Here is a 25,924-nt window from a genome sequence, read left to right on the forward strand (position 1 = left end):
TAAATGGCAGAGATGAACATACAAAATCCTCCAAATACTGAGGCCGCTTTCTGATCCGACTAGGACGAACGGGGCAGCAAGGAGATACCGCAACAGATTCCTCCTGATTCGGTAGGGGTGACATACCAGTAGGGCTTGTCCAATTTTTTTAGCATCAAGAGCACCATGTGGACAAGCTTGTTCGTTTTCCTTGAGCAGGACTGATTCAGGTAAACACCTCGAACCCACTAGCCCAGTCGGTGCTGGCACGTCTGGCATTGGCGATTCAACAGACACCACAGGTCGTGGTCCCACTTGTCCCGACGCAATGGTACCCGGTACAAATGGTGATGCTGAACAGCGATCATGAATTTGGTTGACGTGCCGTTTCCACACCTTCCCATCATCAGTTTTAACCATGCAGTTTGCTGGCCCGAGTACCACGGAGATCACTGCCGGCACCCACTTCCAATCGTGGAAATAATCACGTACCATTACACGCTGCCCTACTTCAAAGGTGCGCACCAGCGTTGGACGTGATACCGCCCCAGACACCGACCTCCCAGGCCTCAACAAGTCCAGTCAAGACCTCAATGCACGCCCATACAAACGCATAGCAGGTGTATCACTTGTTATGTGGTTGGATGAACAGCATTTCTATAATGTAACAAAAACACATCAACCATCGTTTGCATAGATGACCCTCCCCTCTCCGCAAAGCACGCTTCAACGTTTTAACAAACGATTCAGCCTGGCCATTCGTTGCCGGGTGGTATGGTGCTGACTTTAGGTGCTTGACACCATTCTGCACCATGAAGCCATTAAAAACACCAGAAACAAATTGCGGACCATTATCAGAAACCAACACTTCGGGTAACCCTTTGTTTGCAAAAATTGATCGTAGCTTTTCAACCGTGTTTTCCGCCGTCGTGGATTGCATGACCACAACTTCCGGCCACTTGGAGAACGCATCAACAACAACCGAAAATATCTTGACCTTAAAAGGACCAGCAAAATATACATGGATTCTTTGCCATGGCCTGTCTGGAATAGGCCATAAACACGACACCCGTCGTGGATTGTCGGCGTCTGACTGGCATGTAGACGCAAACGGTTGATACTCAGATGTTGAAGGCAGGTCGTTCCAATTTCCAGTGGAGACCGCCTGTACGACACGGGCGAGCACAGGATCGGATCGTGGGCTGATTCAACAGCCACCTGCTTAGCCGTGACCGGCCCACACTGGATTTGGCTCAGTGTAAAAACATCAACATGATCGGATGATTCAGACGAAGATGGGTCCTCTTTGCAAGGCAATCGTGAGAGACCGTCGCAGTTGGCATGCTTCTCAGTGCCCCGGAACTGGATATCGTAGCTGAAGGCAGCAAGGAACAAACACCATCGTTGTATTCGTGCCGCCGCCGCCACCACTGGGACACCTCGTTTCGGTTCCAGGATGAATTGGAGTGGTTTGTGATCAGTCTGCAAGGTGAAATGATGACCAAGCAGGTGTGGGTGAAACTTCCGCACTCCCCAGACGAGGCTGAGAGCCTCCCGCTCTATTTGGGCATATTTCTGCTCTGCTGCCGACAGGGTGCGAGATGCAAAACAAACAGGTGGCTCAGAACCATCGTCCATCTTGTGTGATAGCACTGCTCCGATGCCGTACGCGGAGCTGTCACATGCTAAAAAGAGCGGACGTGTAGGCTCGTAGTGAACGAGAACCGTATCCTCTGTGAGTAGCAGCTTGACATGATTGAAAGCTGCCTGGTGGTCAGATCTCCATGCCCAGCGTTCCTCCTTCCTGAGCAGTCATGTTAACGAGGCCAACTCAGAGCTCAGGTTGCTCACGAATTTCTGGTAGTACTGTGCCATACCAATGAATGAGCGAAGCTGAGTCTTGTCCCGTGGTGGTGGCATGTGCTGGATCGCCTCCACCTTCCGTGGACCTTTCAACAGCCCCTCCGGTGTGATGACGTGCCCAAGGTATTCCAACCGTTGTTTGAAGAACGCACACTTGTCCCTGTTCAAGCGGAGACTGCAAGCCTCCAACTTCGTCAGCACTTTGTCAATGTTGTTGAGCTGATCCTCAGCCGTTTTTCCTGCAATGAGTACGTCATCCAAGTAGGTTTTAGCGGGAAGGCCTACACAAACCTGATCCATTGCTTTCTGCCACAGGGCGTGGGCTGAAGCAATCCCAAAACAGAGCCGGGTGTACCGATAGAGTCCTTGACATGTATTGATCGTCAGAAGGTCACCACTCCCGGGGTCCATTTCCAGATGAAAATATGCATCCCGCAGATCGAGTTTCGTAAAGAATTTACTCCCTGCCAACCGCGCATATATCTCATCGATTGTTGGAAGTGGGTACTGTTCGATACTAAGACCTGGGTTGACCGTGGCCTTGAAGTCCCCGCATAATCGAACATCATTCCGCTTCAGCACCGTGACGACTGGAGTGGCCCAGTCCGAGTATGGGACCCATTCAATAACTCCACAGGCCACAAGTCTGTCTCACTCAAATTTCACCTTGTCCCGCAGCGCATATGGAACTGGCCTTGGTTTACAGAAACGTGGCGCCACGCCATCCTTCATGAAAAGCTTGGCTTGTGTGTCCTTGAGTTTCCCAAGCTCATTGCAAAACAGGCCTTGATGCTTTTAAAGAATCGCCTCTGACTGATTCTCCAATCGGCTTGGTATGGTTTCTACAAGGTGAATGGCTGCCCAGTCTAGTTTGATGCGGGTCAGCAGGGAGACCGACCGAGGAGAGATGGCCCCCTTCCTCGAACCACATAAAACTTGAGAGCGGCGTCCTGGCCTTGATAGCTCACGGACACGTCTGCCATTCCAATCGGCTTTATTTTCTCGCTGGTGTAGGTGTATAGTGTGAGGTCTGAACTGATAAACTTCAGACCGTTCAGCTTACGCGAGGTCTGTTCGCCTATGATGGAGACCGCCGCTCCCGTATCAACTTGGAATGTGATAGGCGTCTTGTTAATCTCCACTTCCACCATCATCGGTCGTGTTTTCGCAGGGCCAACCGAATAAAGACTCATCAATGGTTGCAGATCCTGCCCCGGGTCGTCAGGGTCATCATCGTCCATGACTTTTACGGTGGTCGATGCCGCTCGACACGCGCGTTTCAGATGGCCCACCTTGTTACAATGTAAACACACGCTGTTTTTATAAGGGCACACACGACGGAGGTGTCGACCCCCACACCCCCAACATGCCTGCGTGTTTACTTCGCCATCCGATCGGACGTGTTGTGAAGGCTGGCCGCGATTCATACCGAAGGTTGCTTGTGGGGTCTGAGGTGAACGGGACATCTCATTGATCCCCCAGTCACCTTCCATGGTCTGACCGGCGATGGCTCATACATCCTTGAGGGACTGTTCGACAGCCGATGCAGTTTCGACCGCAATGACGAAGGTTGATGTCCTCGAACTTCATACGAAGTATTGCCGAAACCATCTTTCGGTCTTGTAAACCGGCAATAAATCGATCTTTGAGCCTGGCGGCACGCTCATCCGGCATGAATTTGCAGGCAACGGAGAGATGTTTTAATCTTGCCACAAAATCCGCCACGCGCTCTCCAGGGATCCTCGACAGATGATCGAATTCATGCCTCGCTAGTTGTGGCGATTTCTCCGGCTTAGTGCGTTCTTTCATCTTCTGAACGATCGCGCGAAATGTCAGCATGTCGTCTTTCGGCTTGTCGGGCACGACCAAGTCACATAACAGCCGGTAGTTGTCCGACGACGGCGAAGAAAGAAGACTACCCTTCTTCGTGATTTCCTCGCCCACGCCATTCGCGTTGAAATGAAACTCCAATTGATCCGCAAACAGTTTAAAGTCGTCGCCAGTGAATACCAGAACCTTGCCGTGAACACTGACTCGATTGTCAGCAATCCCATCCATCGTCGCCAAACTGTAGTGTTCACGAACCAGGCGGACAACGGAGCAAGTGGAAACTCTGCTTTATTGCACGGACGTACAGGGCACACCGCCTCGCGGGCGGGACATAATTTAAACCCCGATCACGTGACTCCAAGCACCCAATCTACATACAGCACAGTAATGAGCCACATTGCCTCGTAATTTGAAGTTTGTTTCATTCAGAACCCCAAGCATTTGCAGAATGCAAATGCAGAACCAGAACCCACCCCAAGCAGAACCAGACAAATAAGTCTGGATACAAACAAACACGACATAATAGTGACCGAAGCTTTTTGTGCTGCACTCTTCAGGGTAAGATTGCAGCAAGTGAAGGAGGAAGTGAAGGCGCATGTTTGTATATGCGTCTCTATAAAGTAGACACTGATTGGTTCAACCGTAATGACGTCACGGTTAATCCGACCACCCATTGGTCGGCTCATCATCTTCACCTCGAGCTCCCATTGGCTTGAGCAGAGTTAATCAATGATTGACGTTTGCAACCGCATCCTGGAGAGAGGGGGGATGGGTTTCCCAGAAGGTCCATTCACCATTTGGTGGATCCAGGTCAGAACAGATGCCGTGTTTTCCTGTCCAGGGACATTTCGCCCGACACAAGGTTTATAACAGTCTAGTACAGGGCTCATAAGGTCAGCAGTATCCTCAGCCTTAACTGAGAGGGAACCATCATTTGGGCTGTTCACTTTGGTTTTATCCAATGCGATCGGTCTTGCAGTCTCCCTGCTTCTCCTCCCGTTGCAATTTCCAACAATTTAACTTGAGATGTCCCCTCTGATTACAGTAATAACACGTTATGACGGTTCCCCTGCGAGATGCCTTGTTCAACCACTCAACCTGTCTACCCAGAGATGGGTAGACTGAGCCACATGTGTTCTGAGCCACATCAAAGGAATGGGGGGAATCATTTGGACCGCCATCAAAATCAGAAACCGGTCTGGTCTGTCATTCCAAAGGAATTTGCAGTTCTAATTTTTTTTAAAACTCAAACTCTTTCCTTTTGCTTTTCTTCAAACTCTATTTCCTTTTCTTTGTCTTCTAATTTTAACCTGACCTGTCATTCTTCTGATTCTATCCTGGCTAATTCCAAGGCATCACTCCTCAACCTTATCTACGGTTCTAACCCCATGCGACTGACAATAACCGCACCGATCTCCGACTTTTTCATACGGGATGTCATGCTAACCCCAAGATAATCAGCTCCAACTCGTACCTCTACCTTGCATAACAGTTCTGCATCTTGTACTCGTAGTCCCTTTGGATCCACAAATTCCTTCATGTGAAAATCCATCCCCTCAGCCATGGTGCACAACTGCAGTAAATATAGTAGATAACAGCACCATAAACAAAAACGTAAAAGTATCTGACAATGAAAAAAACCAACCGAAAATCCATAACAGGCATCATATAAATTCAAATCCCGGATGAGCCCCCAATTTGTTATAGCCTACAGCACATCAAGCCAACATAGGGAGAGGGCAACTGGATGACCAAGCAAAGAAGAGACTGATCAGAGAGGGCACTGTCCAGGCTTCCCAGTGGGGCCCAGGCAGGTCTCGACAGTAGGAAGGGTTCGACCAAACACAACCTTCCGATAACGATACTGCAGATGGAAATTCCAAAATAGCCACTCTCTCCTCCACTGCATCAACTTCCTGGTTCCCCCCTCCTACCCCACAACCAACCACAGGCTTTATACCCATGGGCAGAACCATTGGGTCTAACTCGGGGTGGTGGGGGGGTGAGAAGAGGAAGAACTCACCCCCTCCCCCCCCCCACCCCCCATCAGCCAGAGACTCAACTGACCGAGTGGCAGCCCACTGCACCCAGAACTTGGCAAGCGTTCCAGTGGACTGGAAGGATACATCAAACCCTTGGGCCAAAGAGATGAGGCAAAAAAAGTTGGCAGCTGTAAACCCCAGCACATCCAACAAAACTTCCCGACCAAAAGTCTCATTGGCCGGAATGGCACCCTCCTAAACTAACCAAAAACTGATTCAATTATGGCACCTGCTCGCCATACCATGGTTCTGGGTTTGGGTGGGGACAACACTCGGGATAAAGGGGGAAGAGGGAGGGAGGAGGTGGTAGCAAAGGGGAGAGCGAGGCCTACCAGACAGGAGGAAGGCCGGGGAAAAGTAGCAAGGGAAAAGACGAACGAAAACGCAGGACAAACAACACAAAGAAAAGGACAAAACATGCAGACAATATGATAAAAAAGAAAAATCGCACAAAATGAACACCACAAGCCTCAGAATATGCACTACAAATCTTTTCATTGTGCAATCCTCGGGTGAAAGTCACACAAAGTGAATGAGATAATGAAGAACCACCTACATAGGCCACCGAACAATAAAACCAATTCCGATTGGATGCTCTCCACTGACGTCTACTCCCAATGCTTTCGGTCGCAGGAGCCTATTCAGTGTTCATTGCTCCAATTTAAGGTCGCGAAGTCTGGGGCAGGGCCATGAGGGCCAACGCAGAATCCTCTTCATCAACATCTGTGACTGGAAGATGAGTTTGTGTTGCTCTTCTTTTTTGCACAAATGTGCAAATTGAATTGACAAACAATTTTATTTACTTATTTCTGCTGATATAACATAGGATCCATGGAATAGATAAATGTTGCTTCCAGTATTCAGAGATGTGTTATACTTCATCCTCTACTCAATATCTTGAAGGTATCTACACCATACTGTTCGGCACAGTTTGCATTCTCAATCGAATGCTGTCCACCAGCAGATGCACACGACGTTGAGCTCGATGCTGGGACCTTCCGACATGCACCTCCAGTACCGGCTGTATTCTTTCTTGTTCCACTAGTGTTCCTCCTGATGGACAAAGGGACGTGCTGCTTGATTCTATCAGTCAAGGTCTGGGTAGTTCTGCCTACATACAACATACAGGAGATTCTCGTATAACGCGGGGTGATGCGTTCCCGCGAAACGCCGGGTTATCCGAAAACATGTTATGGGGCAATATTTAACATGTAAAAGTCTGGGTTATGTTCTCATCGTGGAAGATTTCAACCATTTAAGGTTGAAGTCACCGATAAGTGACTTCATCCATAAAATCCTCAAAAAGGCAGGACACAATTCATAAATATAACGTATAACAAATACAAACATTTAAAATGAATTACTTTTTAAAAAGTATTCCCATGATTGGGGTTGGATCCAGCACATATTGCTTGTGGCAGGCCAGTTGAGGTTGAAGTACGTATAACAGTTGAGGTTAAAGGTTGAAGTACTTCCCTTGTCCAGTTGAGGTTGAAGGCTCAGAAGATGAAATGGAGGCTCATTTGCTTGGGCGTTTTTTTGAAGAACTTCATAAAGGAGACTTGAGTGGTTGCCTTCATTTTCTGTTCATTGACCTCCTCGAAACATTTCAGGACATTCTCCATCTCCTCTCCGCACCTTGGAATTTGTCATGCAATCGGGATTATGTTGACAAAGATGGCCATGGCTTCATCGACCAACTTGAAACCTTTAGCTATGACCTTCGTCATCTGGGTTTTAACAGGCTCAAGCTCCTCAGGACTCTATTTTGATTCCTCTGATGTGCGATACCTCTGAAGCGTGAAGATGGCAGTCAATGAATTAAATCCTCCATTGAGAACACCCTCATTGTTCAGCTCCTCCCTGTGGGACAGAAGCAAATCCTCAACATCATCTTCGTCAACCTCCTCAAATCCCACTTCTCTTCCATGATCACAATCTGTTGCCTTGCTTCACTGACTTGAGCCTCCATGACTCCTCTGAACTTGATCACTGCCTCAGGTCAGAGTTTCCACCACGCTCCACTGATGCACCGACAAGTGACTTTATCCCAGGCATCACCGGTGATATCAATTGCCATCTTGATGTTAAACTGATGCCAGAATGTCTTGATGCTGATCTCATCTGCATCACATTCCCTGATAAGCCTGGAGAAAGTTCGATGGAGGTAATGGGCTTTAAAAGTTGCGACGACCCATTGTTCCATTGGCTGGATGAGTGATGTAGTGTTAGGAGGAAGAAGCAACACCTGATTGTTATCACTCAGATCAGCAATGCTTGGAGGATGGCCAGGAGCATTATCACAAAAGAATAAGGATTTTCAAGGGAATCCTCTCCTCACAATAGGCCCTCAATTCCTTGTAGAGCTCCCTTGAAAAGTATTTGCTGAAGATCATGAAATTATCCAGTCCTTCTTATTTTCTCTCCAAAAACCGGAGTTTTGAATTCACATATCCCTTCAATGCACATGGATTTTCTGCATGATAGACCACAAGTGGCTTTCATTTGTGTTCACCCGAGCCATTAGCTCCCAAGATCAAGGTGAAGTGGTCCTTGGCAGCTTTAATTCCAGACGCTGTCTTTTCTTCGATGGAGATGAAAGTGTGGCTGGTCATGCGTTTTTAATAAAGTCCAGTTTCATCAAGGTTAAACACCTGGCTTGGTGTGTAATCTTCATCCGCAATCACTGATTTGAAGACGGCTGGAAATTGTTCAGCAGCAGCATAATCTGCATCAGCAGCTTCTCCAGTCAACTTGAGATTGTAGAATGCATTGTGACTCTTGAAGTGCTCGAACCACCCATGACTGGCAGCAAACGGCGCTGGATCACTGGTATCTTTGGTTAGATAGCCATACAAACTCCTCGCCTTCTCTTGAATGACCATTCCAGACAAGGGCATGTTCTTTTGGTTTTGATGCTCTGTCCCCATGATGATCATCATCATCTCCATTTTCTCAATACCATCAGGCCGAGATCTTGCAGTTCTGGTAACAATGGGATTTGTTGTTGTCTGAGCACTCTTACGGATTTTATCACAATTGTCACGAATGGTTCTCACTGTCGAATCAAGAAGTCCCATCTCTCTTTGAATATCAATGCTGCGCTCACCTCCATCAAACCGATCCAAAACGTTTAATTTAAACTCCAATGAATGCGACTTTTTTTGACTTCTTCTTCACTTGATCATTATCTCCAGTGCCAATAGTTTCAGCTGCTGTGAGTGAATGACTTGCTCAGAACGATGGAGTGCAGAAAAAGTGGCCATTGTGAGTCGATGAATTAAATCGACGCATTTTTGCGACGGCGCAATCAGAATACGCATTAGACGAGGGTCACCCGTACATGAAGCAAAAACATGCCAACTGCTTATGTGCATATCATGCATTGTAGTTTTATAGCTCAGGTAATTCCAATTTCACTGGGACCATAGGCTGACACCGGAGGCCTGAAGCCTGAGGCCTATACTCATTGTTGCCTTCATAAGGCCAATGATGCCGATTGTCACCAATCTTTCGATATTTGATGATTGTTTTAATGGTCTCTTGAGTTGTTTTACACTGAATGAAAAACTTGTTGGGAGGGCATGGCAATTGTGAATATAATACTGTTGTAGATTTCCGCCCGTTTGGCGTGTGGGCGACCACCTTCAGCCCGATTGCGGCTGCGCGCGCCCACCGAACGAGCAATCCAGTCATAGTTTCCGGATCAACGCCGAAACCCAGCTACGGGTGTTGTTAACCACACCATAAACCAGCCAACTCTTCTGTCCACGCGCTACAGGGTCAATCGCCGAATTGTCGATATACCTAACTATTCACGCGGACAGAAATGCCGGGAGTTTATACCTCAACGGGACCTGCACGAAAACAAGCCGCTTGAGCAGCTCGTTCCATATGCAATTGCCGAGCAGTTATATATCGCCAAGTCCCATCGGACCAGATGTACATTTTTATCGGCTTATAAACAGCCAGCTAATTATTCCGAATGCTCCATGGCAGTCAATGTGAGGAAGGGACGTAACGAGCAGGTGACATTTAACAATGCGGACATTTATTTCATTACACAGGCATGCAATGAATGGGGGGATGGTGAAAAAGGCACGAGCAAAAACCTACAGCCGAGTTCTATTATGAAATGTAAAGCAAATACAACACAGGCACTTAACAGTTTCCTACTTGTTAGACGGGCCCACAAACACACGTACGCACACACACACACACCCAAGAAATGGTGGCTGATGCCTTTAATAAGAACTTCAACTCTGAGGGACAGATGAGCTGAAACCCAGAACATATCTCGAACCTCTCCACCTCGTGTGGTTTTCAAGCTGCTCGGACCTGGGCTCCAGCGAGAGCAAGCTGGATCCAATCGCCGTGAGCCGAGATCCTTTCCGAGCTCCAGCGAATCCTCTCGCACTTCTGAACACGTGCTGGTGAGACACGGCGCCGATCCTTCCCGTCGATGTGTCGCTTCCCTGAAGAACCATCTCCAAGATGAGGCCAAGGAGTCTCACCAAGCCGGGAACCAAGCGGAGGACAAAGAGCTCCACGAACCAAGAAGAGACAGCCGAACCGGACGACGAAGTAGAGCGCAAAACAGGCGCGACTCGCAAATCTCTCTGAACAACAACCAACAAGCTCGAGCCGAGCAACCAGCTCAACTCTCTTTCGACGAACCAAGCACAAAAAGCGAACCACCTCTCTTCCGAACAAAGCCAGAGCCCAAAAAGCGAACCGAGCCAAGCAGAACCAAAAAGCCTTCAACCCTAACCCGATCCAAGCAGAACCCGAAGGCCTACTACAAGCCAAGCCCGAACCAACTCGAGCCAAGCAGTGTCCCTTTTTTATTCCTATCGGCCCCCTCCCCCGCCCCCGGCGTGACTCATGCCCTCATGCTCCATCCCCCGCTCAACCACGGGTGGGAGGAAGTTGTTTACGTCTTGAATCACGGGACGGGAGGGCTCTTCTTCCTCTTCCCAGAAGAGGGGGAGGGACGTTTCCATTGTGTTGTGATCGCTCCCTAACTATTAAATTGAATCGCAGCGCATTTAATCGATTTCTGCCCATTAAACAATGGAAGGTGAGCTGTCTATGGAACAAGCACTTATCAACATAACTGAGCTAAAGGAACCTGAATGTTGTGTGCGATCGAATTCCAAATCCGTAACAATACGATACTTCCGAAGATGTATTAGGCTTACCAAAATGGTGGACGTATGATTTTTATTCTTATTCAGGTTTTCAGTTGTGCGTGGCATCAGGCCGGCTGTCCAACCAATTGGTATCGAGTGGATATACATACATACATACATACATACATACATACATACATACATACATACATACATACAAACACTTGCTCCATGCTATATGGATTATTATTGGTGGGAATGGCTGTGGGTTGTTTTCTACCATTTTTAATTGTTTCTTCAGTGTTTAAAGTATAATATGAGCAAATTGCAAGAAGGATAAAGCTTTATTTTTCAGGAAAGTGATGCAGAAAAAAGTGATGAGAACCTCGTGGTTGATGTCTCAAATGAGGTTGGTACTTCCTTGTCTGCAGCTTTCTGAGATGTATGATTATTTTTGACATTTTCTGACAAGGTTAGTTGATTGTATTTATTTTAATCTCTCTGTAACCATACTAATAATTGTAATTATCAGTTATCGTCATGTCATGGTGTTTTGATAATTCCACACTTTCATATGAAGGCAGTTAAAAAAACACCATCTTGGATAAAAAGTAATCTTAACAAGTACAGGTACACTCAAAATACACCACTTCATGTCTAATACATAGTAACAAATCCTCCAGTGCACGACATCACCGAGGTGCTCTCGGCGCCTGGCGATGCCGCCATGCAACACTTGGAGGGAGCAGTGTACAATAATTGATTGATTAATTATGTAATTATATTAAATAAATTATTAATAAAATCTTTAAATTATTAATTTCTTAAATTGGGTAATAGCATACCGAAACCACCACTGTTTTATCCAAATGTGTAACTTTTTGAAAATTAAGTAATTGATTGAAAAATAATTGATTAATCAATAAATGAAAAATACACTTTATAGCCAAGTTACTTGCTCATTGTCTTGTCAAAATATCAGCTTTCTTTCTCAAAAGGTGCCTGAGATATTGCCCAGATGAGAAAGAAAATAAATAAGTAATTAAATTAATCGATAATAATTAAGTAATTTATTGATTAATCAAAAATATGAAATACTGCTTTTGCTTAATAGTGGGGCAACTTAGCTAAATATAGCATAACAATTGTGCATTTTGTGAGGAAAGCACCAAATTTGGCACACTATTAGCCTATCATATTATGAACAGATTTGGATATTGGGCCATCTCAAATTCAGCCGCTGGTGGCTGTGGTAGCCATTTTCCACTGCCATCAAAAAGTTTGAGATGGCCCAATATCCAAATCTGTTCATAATATGATAGGCTACTAGTGTGCCAAATTTGGTGCTTTCCTCACAAAATGCACAATTGTTATGCTAAGTTGCCCCACTATTAGCATTTGTTCACTATTGTCCCCGGCTTCCTAGCTCAAAGGATGGCTGAGATAGCGCCTCGACAAAGAAAAAAAAAAACTCAAGAAGACGTCGTGCAGAGCACGATACTTGCAAGATCCTTAAAACAAATTTGACCTAAAAAATAATTGGTGGTTGAATTCAATGACCAAATATGCAACTCCTCTTCAAATTTCAAGTGAATCGGATGAAAATTGACAATTTTAGAAATTCAGCCTATGTTGACGTTTTAGTCTATGAGGACCTCCAAAATAATTGGTGGTTGAATTCAGTGACCCAAAATATATATCATCTTCAAATTTCAAGTCAATCAGATGAAAATTGAGGATTTTAGAACTCTCACCTTGGTTGTTGATCTTTTGGTCCATGTTGACCTCAAAAATAATAGGCTTCTTCCTACAAACTCTACCATGTCGTGAAGATCGGTTTAAAATTGTGACCTGTAGGTGACAGACAGACAGAATAACAAGAAAAAGACGTTGTACAGAGCACGATACTTGCAAGATACACCCCCTCTCCAAAGGTTGCCATGGATACATCACATTGTCCATTTCATTAAGATTAAAATTGACTGTTGATCAAAGCTCAGGTCAATCGGATGAACATTGATTATTTTTCAGATTGAAATTGATGATTTTAGAAGCTTGACCTTTGACCGTTGGACCTCAAAAATAGTTGGTTTCCAAATTCAGTGATGGACTATGCAAATCCTGTTCAACCTTCAAGTGAATAGGATGTAAATTGACGATTTTTCAGTTGAAAATTGATGATTTTAGAAGTTTGACTTCAAGTTGACCTTTGACCTCGAAATCAATATGCTTCTCAGTTGAGACTACCTCTACAACTTGAAGTTTCATGATGGGTTTAGAATTGTGACCTGTAGGCGATTGACAAACAGACAGACAGATGAACAAAATCGACTGACCAATATACTTGAAAAATCTTCGATTTTGCAAGTAACAAACGGAGTGAAAACTGAGTTATGCCCTTTAGGCACACATCATCGTGGGTTCCTTTGGTGCCCAGTGATGATGATGTGCAGTGCCTGGAGATGAAATCTGGAGGGACGGTGTGCAATTAATTATTTTGTTGCTTAAGCCTTAAATAACCAGTATTTTGTTATTGTTTTTTTAGTATTATTTTTTTTTTTAAATGATTCTGATCAATTGAATAATTTGTATGATTATGGTTACTTCCCAGAAATAATAGTTTTGCATTGTTATTCTAAAATAATAGTTTGACAGGATGGTGTAGAGGTTGAACTTTCTGTCTTGTCTGAGTTTGATTATGTCAAACTGTCAGATACACGGATTGGTGCTTTACAGGCATCGCGGTGCACCTCAGTGTGTCTGCTCTGGATGGACGTTAATCCGAGTGTCCCATCTACTAGCATAAGTTTGTGGACGTCAAAGATCTTGCGATGTCTTTCTTGAGTTGTTGCCGGCATGCTGAACTGTTTGTTCCCAAAGTCTCCTTCGGTCAAACATCAGACCTGGCCAGCCGGTTCACAAAAGACTGGCCAAAAACTTCCCCTTGCCGACCTCACAAGATGGTGATACTCATGAAATGCCAGTAAAGTCGTTGTGGTGTTATTAATGTTGTTTGATGCAAGCATAGAAATTTACAAGGAAAAGACATTAGCTTCCTCTGGAATAGCTCCCTCTGGTAGTGCATTCTGGAATTATTTTTAAAAGGGTCAAAAAGAAAAACCTGTCCTATTTGGTGTGGGTGAAATTTAGGAAATAATTCAATATAAACTTCTTACTAGCTACCAGTCATTATATGATATTTCAGTATATCATTATATACTAATCGGTCAAATATGATACCTTCACCAAAATTCAGAATAACTTTGTTCCTTAAGATCAATAAAATCGCTTCCATCTGATACAAAACCAATTTCCAGGAATTACCGACTACTTATTCAACCAAAACTAACATCTTGTCCACGATCGGTCAATGCATGTGACATCACATGTTTCACAGGTATTCATGAACAGGACATGGCTTCATGTAAATTATTGAGGAAAAGCTATGAGGTTATAATTTCTGCATACTTTGTGCATTTTATTTTTTCTTTGAAGAATTGTGATCAAATCTGGCATTGTCTTTAAAAAAGATAATTAAATTATGATTTTACTTTAAACGTGGGTTTATGAAACGTCTCTCTCTCTCTCTTCCTTAGGATGCAGGATCTCCACATGGCAGCCCCAGAGAATCACGGGAGAATGGAATCGATGAGCCCCCCGGCCGTTCCAGTAAGGACACTGCTGCACAAAGTCCTGCCTCAGTAGCTTCATCGGGCAGTGGAGGAAGTTTGCGCGATCCTGGACAGGTATTGTAACAGGACCAATTTGGTATCAGCACATGGGTTATCAAAGCCTGTTTTACGAAATTAATATATGTTTTCGATAATTGCAAACAATTTAAAAGAAGGGTTTAAAACTGTTCCCTTTCTCACCTGTCATCAGAGAAGCGTTGACGAGTCACACCAAATGTGCTGTCATTTGGTCACAAATGCTTTGTTCACGGACAATCAGCTTGTTTTTGTAAACTTGCGATTCAACACTTCTCTTGCTAATGCAATCATAAGATCAGGGCTAGTTTGGAAACATGCACTCGGTGCCAAGTTCTTTGCAATCATTATTAAAGGCCAACTGCTTTACTGACTCGGACTTCTTTTGGCTGTGCAAAACAGCATTATGTTCTTGATGGCGTATTGTTCTCCATAGCTTACCCTGGTGTTCTGCTCAGAACTATTCCATCTTTATGTGCAAAATTGATTTTCCACTTTTAGACAATGGCTTTCATCAATAACTGTTGGCTAGACAGTTGTCTGTCAAATGTGGATGTGGTGTTGCTTTATCTTTTTTTTTTTTCTTTTTCTTTTTTCTCTTGGTGGGAGTGGGGGACTCGGCAACAATCAGAACGTGGCCTTTTACTTGTGTAATTAGCATGTCATAATTCTTTTACTCAGGTAAAGCTTGTATAAACTCAAATTGTCAATAAAAGGTGATGCTATTTTGGAATTCGTCATTGTTTAAGTGCCTTCCTTCAATGCTCCTTATGATGAATGAGCTTCTTCCCATGATGCAAAGGAATGTGCTGTTTCACTTATCTGGGATGCCTGCAGCTTAGCTGGCATGGCTTGATCTTATAGAGATCAGGGGCATTCAGGCACCAACCGAGGGCCCAGACCATAAAGGGGGCCCATGCTGCAAAAAAAATCAAAACACAATAAGGTTTCCGTTTTCAGAAATAGTCGTCAGGTCAGGTCAGGTTCGTTTTTGTCAGGTCAGGTTCGATCTGTGACCTGCTACAGGTACCATGTAAACCTGTACTAACCTGTTCCATGGTCGGGTTGTCGGCGACTAAACCGTCTCCCCCACCAGGTTTTCTGGTGAGGAGGGTGTTTGGATATGGACACCCAGCAGGATTAAAAACAAAACCTGTCAAAGGGCGGAGGAGCTCCTTGTGAGCCAACGGCCATCCATATCTAGTGCCCAACTGTGTCTGCGGACGTCCTCCTGCAGTTGGGTTACTTCTTATTAGGAGGTTGGTGGCAGGATTTGCACTCCAGCCACCGTAAAACGCTTCATTCCGCAAAACGCAAAAACGCAAAAAAATCTGAAAACCCACTCCGTGGGAGTACCTCCTGTGCAGCTTCCCTTCGCAGGGCAGCTCACCGGATGATGGGATTGGGGCAAAGCCTTCGGGACCCCCAATCTTTGATAGGAGGGAAACCACGGGGTAACATCCCTGGGTCAGATTGCGGGAGAGTGTGTCGGAGTGGTGCTGAGGTGTCGTCCACCAGACGGCGGTCTCCTTGGGTTAACCTGAGGCGGTCCCTTCGGGTGGGTGCCTGGAATGTCCTATCCCTAAGAGAGGATGATCACCTGTCTCTGTTATCATCTGAGCTCAAGCATTTGGACATCGGGATTGCAGCTCTCTCTGAGGTTCGGAGACCGGATTGCGGCGAGATAATGGTGGGTGGTTACACCTACTATTGGTCTGGTCGCTCTGATGGTTACCATACCCAAGGAGTTGCTGTAGCTGTGTCCAATAAGCTGACCCCAATGATAATTGAGGTAACACCGGTCAACGAGCGTATTATGAGATTAAGGATTCGTCACTCCTTAGGTGTCATTTCCCTGGTCTCTATTTATGCTCCGACTGAGGCGAGTGACCTTACCGTGAAGGACACATTCTACGCCACACTCGAGTCTGTGGTTGATCAGTGCCCCAGACGAGATACACTTCTAGTCTTGGGGGATTTCAATGCATCGACTGGAACTGATAGGGATGGTTATGAGGTGTGTGTTGGTCCCCATGGGTCAGGAACTATGAACCAGAATAGCACTAAGTTCCTTGACTTTGCAAGAAGTCATGGACTTAGGGTGGCTGGTTCATGGTTTCAGCGCCCGCAAGCTCATCGCTGGACTTGGTATTCCAACGCTGGCGGTGTGGCAAAGGAGATTGACCATGTCCTCATTGACGGTCGTTGGAGGATGATCCAGAACTGCAGGGTCTACCGGAGTGCTCAGTTCCTCAATACTGACCACAGGCTTGTTGTAGCAACTCTAAAGCTGCACCTTAAATCCTGGAGAATGGTACCATCCCAGCCTAGGCTGGATGTTGCCAAGCTCAGGGATGAGAGAGTAGCTGAGGAGTTTGCGAACAGGCTGAGTGGACACTTGGGGGGTCTGGGTGCTTTGGGGGTCCTGAAGAGTTGTGGAGCACCTTCAAGACCACCGTCCTTGATGTTGCCGGTGGATGCCTTGGAGTTCACCGCAGGGCAAAGAAGAATTTTGTCTCTCAAGGGACACTGGATACCATTGACCAGAGTCGCAGGGCCAGGCTGAATGGCAGAGCTGAGCTGTTCAGGGAGCTGAGGCGTAAAACTGTACGTGCACTGAGGGTGGACAAGGAGGCCTATGTGCGAGGAATCTGTGAGGGGGTAGAGCATCACCTGTGGACAGGTGATTCTCGTCCCGCTTACAGGGGAATTCGCGCATTACGTTCATCCAAGGCCATCCCTCGGAGCACTGCAGTTCGAGCAGAGAGTGGTAGGCTCTTGACAGAGGAGTCTGAAGTGAAGGCCCGCTGGGCCGGTTACTTTGAGCGGTTGTACTAGGCTAATCCCCCAGCTGTCGAGTTGGACGTCAAGGGTGTTACAATCCCTGTTGCTGACCCTCGAATCAACTGTGGTCCACCATCGCTTGTGGAAACACGGGCTGCGGTGAACCAGTTGAAACGGGGCAAAGCTCCAGGGATCTGTGGCATCCATGCCGAACTTCTCAAGGCTGGTGGAAATGCTGCACTCGCGTCGTTGCATGCAGTTTTGTGCTCTGCCTGGAACACAGGCATCATCCCAACTGACTGGAAGAGGGGCCTTGTTGTCCCTCTCTGGAAAGGGAAGGGTGATCGCCAAGACTGCAACAACTACCGAGGGGTGACGCTGCTCTCAGTGCCGGGCAAGGTCTTTGCTCGGATAATTCTTGATAGGGTTCGCCACCATCTGCTTGAGCACCAGCGTCCAGAGCAGTCAGGCTTTACACCAAAGAGGTCAACGATTGACCGTATCCTTGCACTTCGTGTCCTCACCGAACGCAGACGAGAGTTTCGGCAGGGGCTGCTTGCAGCCTATGTTGATCTCTGTAAAGCGTTCGATTCAGTGAATCGGGATGTCCTCTGGAGGATTCTTGGTCTTCGTGGGGTGCCACCGAAACTGATCGATCTGATGTCTGAACTCTACTCTGGTACTGAGAGTGCTGTGAAGTGTGGTGGTACCATCTCTGACTTATTTCCAGTTGTTACTGGAGTTCGTCAGGGATGTGTACTGGCCCCCACACTTTTCAGCACTTGTATGGACTGGATTTTTGGGAGGATGTCGGAGAGATCAAGTTGCGGTGCATCGTTTGGCAATGTCAAGATCTCGGACCTTGATTTTGCAGATGATGCAGTCATCTTTGCGGAGACTTTAGACATCCTCTTGGGGGCCCTCGAGGTGCTGAATGAGGAGTCGGAGCCGTTGGGATTACGGATTTCTTGGGTCAAAACAAAGATCCAGGCTTTCGGTGACATCTTGGATGCTGCTGTCCTGTCTGTGTCTGTTTGTGGTGAGGATGTTGAGGTCGTGGATAGATTCACTTACCTTGGCAGTGATATTCATGTCTCCGCAGGTTGTGAGCCGAAGGTCAATAGACGTCTGGGTCGGGCCTGGGGAGTCATGGATTCACTGGATCATGGGGTGTGGCGCTGCCGGTACCTGTGCGGGAGGACGAAAGTCCGAGTCTTCAGGTCCTTGGTACTTCCAGTCTTGCTCTATGGGTGCGAGACTTGGACTTTGACCAAGGATCTGAGACGGAGACTTAATTCCTTTGGTACCAGGTCTCTTCGGAGAATCCTTGGCTATCGCTGGTCGGATTTTGTGTCCAACGAGCGGTTGCTGAGAGAGACTCGGATGAGATTTGTTACCTGCATAGTCCGTGAGCGTCAGCTGCGGCTGTATGGACATGTGGCTCGTTTTCCTGACGCTGATCCTGCTCACCAGATTCTCTCAGCGAGGGAGTCTCATGAGTGGAGGAGGCCAGTGGGCCGACCACGTGCCTCATGGTTGCAGCAGGTTGACCATCATCTCAAGGAGATGGGGATGGGCCTGGCATCTGCCTGGGGGATGGCCAGACGGAGGCCCCTGGAGTACCGGCGGAAAGTGGACGCAGCGACGCGCTGTTCTGGCACATGCTCCCATACCTGACCTGACCTGAAATAGTCGAGGAATGTGATTTTAGAATGTATGTTTAAACATATTACATTCATCGTTGAGGGTTGAAAGTCTATTTCGATTGATTCTGGAACAAAAACGCAGTTAAATAATTTATTGCTGTTAAACTAAACATTTTACCTGCTTTGAACAAACATTTACGGATGTTAAAGCTATAGTTTCAAACTTTACAGAAAATGGTTATTTATAACTATAAATGTGCATTACAAAAAAACCTTTGTCCAAAAAAATTATTCACCATCTTCACTCGTATGTTTTCTTAATTTTATAGAGAAATACTGTCTTGTCTTGCAAAATCTTCAGCAAAATGAGACGGAGAAATCGTAATTTTGTCCGTATGTGCATTTTATTAAATACTGTTTCAGGCCGTTTGCCGTGACATTTGCCATATATTATATACTTTTTCCATACTTAACATTCCGTGACTCTTTGTGCTGTAATGTATGTTCTGTACTCTACAACATGAGGTGCACCAGTTTATGATTTTTTTAATTACAGTGTACTATCAGAGTACCTGCCCTTTGGGAGATCTTATCCCAACCATGCAACTTGTTCTTCTGACGCATACTTTTATTTGGGCGGTGTATAAGCAACTGACAGCTGTTTTGTATCAGCAAAACAAATATAACCCAGTTATGCGCATGAAGCAAAAGCATACCTACTGCTTATAATTCTGAACACCTCACTGTCTTGGAAAAAGTGGGGACTTGTAATACCCTCTCCCACTTTGAGGTGGCGCTACACAATACACATTTATATAGAAAACTTGCATTCCCCCCCCCCCAAGACCACCAGCAAAGATTAAAAAAAAAAAAACAGCCCCATACATTAATTTGGATCATGCTGTTCCTATGTAGCAATTCTGGATGTAATCAGCTCAGAACTGTAGGAGGAGTGCGACAAACGAACAAAAACACAAATGCATAAACACCATGTTGCATCCTGGATAAACAAATATGTCGAGTAATCCAGTCTTCTAGGCTAATTAAATATGCACACGACTCGGACGTAGGGAAGTCATAACCAAAGTGCTTTATTGCGCATGCTCCGCCCACTGGTGACTTCAATCCCAAACATTCCAGTATCCATTACACAAGTCCTTGAATTATAATGATTTGTTTTAAATTGACGGTGTCGTTATTATTCTGCATATGTATTCACAAATGTTTGTTTGAGAAAACTTTTATTTCGCACGAAGTGTCATTCAAATTATATCTAGGGGGCCCAAAGACCCCTTTTGCCTGAGTGCCCAGAATACAATCAGTCTACCCCTGATTGAGATTACTTGTACTCTTTTTGGAATCTTTACTTAGCATATTATGGATGGAGTTGTGGCCTGTTTGTCCTCTCAAATGCCCTTCGGTATCTTCTCCTCCTCTGTCAATTGTTTCCCTCGCCCCAACTCAAATGAATTTGCGAACCCACCCATCTAATGACTGACAGCATAGCTTGGAGAAAGCGTACTGTCACCTTCGTGCATGAGGTGACAGGCATGGCAGGTAGGCATTGCATTTATTTGTCCTTCGGAGAAATATTTATGTGGGTGTCCCTTCTGCTAGCATTATCTTGTGGACGTCAAAAATCCTTGAAACACACCAAGCCCACAGCACACCCCATTGATGTCCTGTCTGGGGTTGGTTCTCCTCTCTTAAAAGGTTCATGACTTGTCTTGGGTAAATATCATGGATTGATGGATGACCTCACCAATCTGGAAAGTAAAAATCTCTGTCCATTTTAATGAATTTGTTTCCATTATATTTGGCCTGGAAAACAGATACCAGACTTCAGTTAACTAATAGATTTCTGCTTTGTTGATTTAAATGTAGCTGATGATAGAGCAGCTTATTGGTTCTGTGGCCTTCACACTCCCTCTACCCCCAACCCCGCTCAATGTTTGCCTATTTTATACGATCAGAATGAAACCTTGAATTTTGCAATTGTGTTTGAGCTATCCTCCAGCTTGTATATATATATATATATATATATATATATATATATATATATATATATATATATATATATATATATATATATATATATATATATATATATAGATATATATATATATATAAAAATTCGTCACCTTCATGAGCTGAGTTCTGCACCTGATAAACTGTCATTATAATTGTTGCAAGGAAGATTGTAGACTTAGTTCGCATTGTTTTTTTTGTTTGTTTTTTTTGACATATTTTGTCGCTCTTGTTCTATTTGCCTGCATTTAATACCAACATCTGTTATCGCCACTAATTTTGTCTGCACTTCATATCTCACAGGGAGAGAAAGCCATTACCCCAACCTCCTTGGCTTGCCTGCCTGTGGGTTCCGGCGAACTGCTTCTGGCCAGTGCTGCTGGCTGTTTGGGAATGGCTGGGCCTCGTGCATTGTTGAGCAAACAGTCTCCTGTTGAACCTTTGGGTGAGTCGTGAATATTACAAGGTGGATCTAAAGTTTTTGCAGATTGATTAAATTCATCCTATTTTTGAGCTCAACCAGATAATGGATTACCATTTTATCAATGAAATGTAATGGTGAGAATGCAGGCCAGCATGTTTGTGCATCTTCATTTATTGCCTATTTGTCCAAGCCACCTGTACCTAGATGCATTTTTTCTGTTTGTCTCTTGCGATCTCTCCAAGGGCAGGTTGCATGCTGCTGAAGTAGTCTCACGGTGAGGTTAAACTGGGTGATTTCCATTGCCTTCTCAAAGGTATTTGGGGCCCAGTAATTTGATATTGGCCAGGGTGCTGGCATGCAACGGTCTCATGTTTATGAAAGACACCGTGATCTACCACATCTATCAGCTAATGCTGGCAGACGAGACCCTACCCTAACTTTCTATGTTCTGGACAGCATGCTCATTGATGCAACACCCTGCCTGCAAAACACCAGGGTGAATTTATATTCAGGTGACAAATCAAACCTTGACAACACAGCTCAAGCGTGAGTCTGTTATCTCTCAGCAATCCTGCCACCTGTATTCTTGCTATCTCTAAGTTTTTAGCACATTCTAACCTTGCTGTCACGAATATTTCTGGCAAACTATTTCACATTGCTCTGAGTAAATGCATAAACAGGTTTTTTTTACATTTATTTATTTATTTATTTTAAAATTCCTGTCGTCTCCATTCTGTCTTTCAAGATTTATCATGGCTGATTGGGAGCGGTCATGGCTGATGGTGAAGTCAAGAAGTTCAAGAGACTGAACCTCTTTCGGTGGATGACAATGGAAATGGATAGGAAGGTTCATTTGAGTACTTCTGGTGTGATAGCGTAAGACTCAGATTTGCCAGCATTGAAAAGCATGTTCCATCCATCCGCACTACTTCTACCAATGGGGCAAGCGAAAGATGTCAGCGCTTAGAATATGCAGAGGTCACTGCATTCCCTCATTGATCTTGTACCGATATACCTACAAAATATTCTGCATCATGAATCGGGCAGTAATCACATGATGAGAAGTCTGGCAATTAAGGAATGTTTGGAAGAACCTAATCCCACTTCTGCAGCGAGCAATGTATGTACTGCTGGCAATGAACAGTAGCATTGTCTTGGATAAAAATCATGCCACTTTGCAGAAATTATGGATCCCCCCCCACCCACAGTACCTTCACATAATGTGCACCATCACTCACAGTTTGATCCTGCAGCACCAGATGGTTGAGCACAAGGCCACAGTGGGAGAACATGATGTGTATCACTGTCGGTGCTCCCAGGTTGTGAGGTGTAACTTACTTCATTTGTGGCTGTGGTGAACACCATTCAGCGCGTTGCCTCTTCAACTGTCAATTAAGTGGATGTATCCATTTTTTTTTTGTACGCTTTTAGGATCCGTTTGAACACATCACTCTCGCATTGCAAATCCTGCAAATGTCATGACTGTCAATATGCGTGTGACCAACTGATCGCCATTGGGCACAAATCTTTCTCCTTTCCAGTTTTTGTTCATGTTAGAGCATCTGCTTTGGGTCTGGTGGGGGATGGTGGTTTGGTTCCGATCCTGGCGAAGTCACGCAAAATACATACTTTAAAAATGGTACTCGTTATTTCCTTGCTTGAAACTCACCATGTAAAGCATGCACAAACCCCATCGGTTGGCATCCGTTGTGAGGAGGAAATATCACTTCCGTTGCCCCACCGCGTGGAGATGAAAGCGACGTCATTATGAAGTGACGTCACTTCCCCCAAGCTCATTGACTGTGTTTGCCTGACATCAAGTCTGGCATTATGTTGTGTAATTGTCTGTACGTGTGCTCGATTTGTGTTGCAGATCCTCCTCAAGCCGCAGATACTGTAATATAAATAAATAAATTGCACTTTCAGGAGAAATGCTTGCTTTCTGCTGCCATATCCTGTTACAAGTAATACTTTTGTTCGACTTTGCAATGGTATAAGCCTTCTGAACATGTTCCTTATCGGTCACGGTGCTTGGTCAGCCTTCACATGCAGCATCAACGACATCGTCGTCACGACAAGCCTGGATGATGTTCAGCCACCTGGGTCAGGTTTCGTGGAAAGGGGAATGTTTTCCAAAAGCCTCCATCATTAGCTGATGATGAATCTTTTGCAATTGCACTTTCGTTGATTATGTGAAGAACTCTCTTGCAATGCGCCTCAGTCCATTGCTCAGCTGTAACTGGCGGCAGCACTTGTGCATTACTGACCTCGTGCGAGGAAGTTGATGTTGCTACTCGCCGTGATGGCATTTGAAAAGCTACAGGCATGTTGATGTTGCGTGATCATCCATGAAACCATTGGAATGGCTTGCACAGAAGCCGAGTGTGTGCAGAGTGCAGGGATATACATTTGAGCTGCCCAAACCGCATCGCTCTGTCTCTGGTGCTTTGCCCGAAGGCATGTTCAGTGCTGCCAAAGAGGTCCCTGGAAAAGTTTTCCTTTCCCTTCCCAGGCAATAACCGAGCAGGAATATCGAGTTTGGCCAAGGTACTGGCATTAACTCGCCTGCTCATCACTAACGACTTCAGCATCCACTGGGATCTTTAGCATTCGCAAGATGATGCTCGCGGACAGATCTCCAGCTTTACATACGTACTACGAGGGACGGTGCACTTTACGATTCAATGCCCAGCCTGCAGAAGCACCAATGCAACCAATTATCATCTGGCCGAGAATCAAACCCAGGCTAGACAATGCAAAGGTATGTATGCTACCTTTGCACCGTCCTGTTCTCAGACTGAGTCAATCGAATGGGGTCACAAGGAAAATAAAATCAAGATATAGTTACTGAGGTTCAGCAAGGATTGACCACAATACAAGTCAACAACACGAACACACACAGTGACAGTAACGAACAAGTGAGAGGTTTAACAGAGACGTGAACTCTCTCTCTCTCTCTCTCTCTCTCTCTCTCTCTCTCTCTCTCTCTCTCTCTCTCTCTCTCTCTCTCTGGTTGGGACGTGGCTATGCCGCTGATGCAGTGTCCACCCTTTCCAGTACACTGGTACTCATTTTGCCGACCTCAGAATGATGACAGGCTGAGTCAACCCCCTGGTGTATTAATTCAGCGGCCAACGGGGCTCGAACTCAGGACCCTAGGATCCCAAGCCGCCACCCTAACCACTCAGCCAACACCAGGCTTCAGAAGTGAACTCAAGATGACATTTGTGCAAAATGTGATTTCTTTACTTGAATAAAATGTAATTTGATGGTTCATCAAGTTCCCCTTCAAACAGGAATGCTGAGTGCCTGGAGTATGTTGTAATTGGAGTGCTTTGAGAGTTGATTGAGCTTTGGATTTGAGTTTATTGATGCTTTTTAAATTGTTAAGATAATCTGTATAAGTTAAATAACTCAAGATGTCAGTGAGGAGAGGAGGAGGGGGAAGGGTAGAGGCTGAACCCCAGACCATGATTCAGGTTTTGGATTTTGTTTTGGCTGGGAGGATGGTCTTGAGTTATGCACACTCGCATCTAAACTGTACAGCCTGGGTTTGGATCCCGACCCAGCTTTAAACTGCCATCCTGGTGTTTCACAGGCAGTGGGATTCATCAATGTGTGTGCTGTCCCTCTGATGGACTTTAAATGGGTTGACCCATCTGCCAGCATTTGTTGGTGGATGTTAAAGATCCAAATATGGTGTCCTTCATGAAGGGTAGGCGAACTATCACCTGCACCTTGATCGAATTCCAAATTCCTGCCCAAACGTACAGGGGGGGGGGGGGGGGCACTGCATTTGTGACACAGCCACACCCTCAGCCAATGATGCTACCCTGCAGTCTTGTGTTGCATACAAACGAAGAAGAAGTTTCCAGTGGCAGGACCAGGCAATGGCCGTAGCATGATTAAAGGGGGTGGTGTGTGTTTGCTGCTCATGTAACAGGCTTCTGTTGAATTTAACGGGAGCAGCCGTGCGCTGTGTATGGAGTATTGCATCTCTACGAGTGTCTTGCATAGGTTTGAATTTCTGATTTTGCTCTAGGTGCAGGAGTGCTGAGATCAGCCTGTGTGCGGCTGGGCATACGAAGGAGGCTGGTTCTATTAACACGACTCGTGTCAGATATTGTGAAATGGAGATGTGCACAGACTCGAGCATGGCATTGTGAGCCAATGGCCATCCATATTTCGGACCCAACTGTCTGCAGATATCCTCCTGCAGTTGGGTTACTTTTTATTTGGAGGTTGGTGGCAGGATTTGCACTCCGGCCACCGTAAAACCCTTCATTCCACAAGATATAGCAAAAGCACAAAGAAATCTGAAAATGCACTCCGTGGGAGTAGGTCCTGTGCAGCTGCCCTCCGCAGGGTAGCTCACTGGATGTGATGGGTTTGGGGCAAAGCCTTCGGGACCCCCAATCTTTGATGATAGGAGGAAAATCACAGAGTAACCTTCCCGTGTCAGATTGTGGTCGTGTGTGTCGGAGTGGTG

General features: G+C 45.5%; 1 protein-coding gene across 5 annotated transcripts in view; it reads left to right on the forward strand.

The window, feature by feature from the left end:
* The window catches only part of LOC147030421 (transducin-like enhancer protein 4), a 101,478-nt gene that overhangs the window by 45,515 nt on the left and 30,039 nt on the right, over window positions 1–25,924 (forward strand). For 4 of the 5 annotated variants that reach the window (XR_015056354.1, XM_085874461.1, XM_085874463.1 and 1 more), the window contains 3 exons: window positions 11,202–11,255; window positions 14,443–14,592; window positions 21,315–21,456. Coding sequence is in view for 4 of the 5 variants with exons in the window: in XM_085874461.1 (XP_085730587.1) it covers window positions 11,202–11,255; window positions 14,443–14,592; window positions 21,315–21,456 (346 nt within the window). In the remaining variant the exon portion in view is untranslated. The remainder of the gene's footprint in view (window positions 1–11,201; window positions 11,256–14,442; window positions 14,593–21,314; window positions 21,457–25,924) is intronic. The other variant, XM_085874462.1, reaches the window with a different exon arrangement.

Source organism: Eptatretus burgeri, chromosome 3, assembly GCF_056783735.1.
Source record: "Eptatretus burgeri isolate ZD-2024b chromosome 3, Ebu_testis_v1, whole genome shotgun sequence".
In the NCBI taxonomy this organism is placed as follows: Eukaryota; Metazoa; Chordata; class Myxini; order Myxiniformes; family Myxinidae; genus Eptatretus; species Eptatretus burgeri.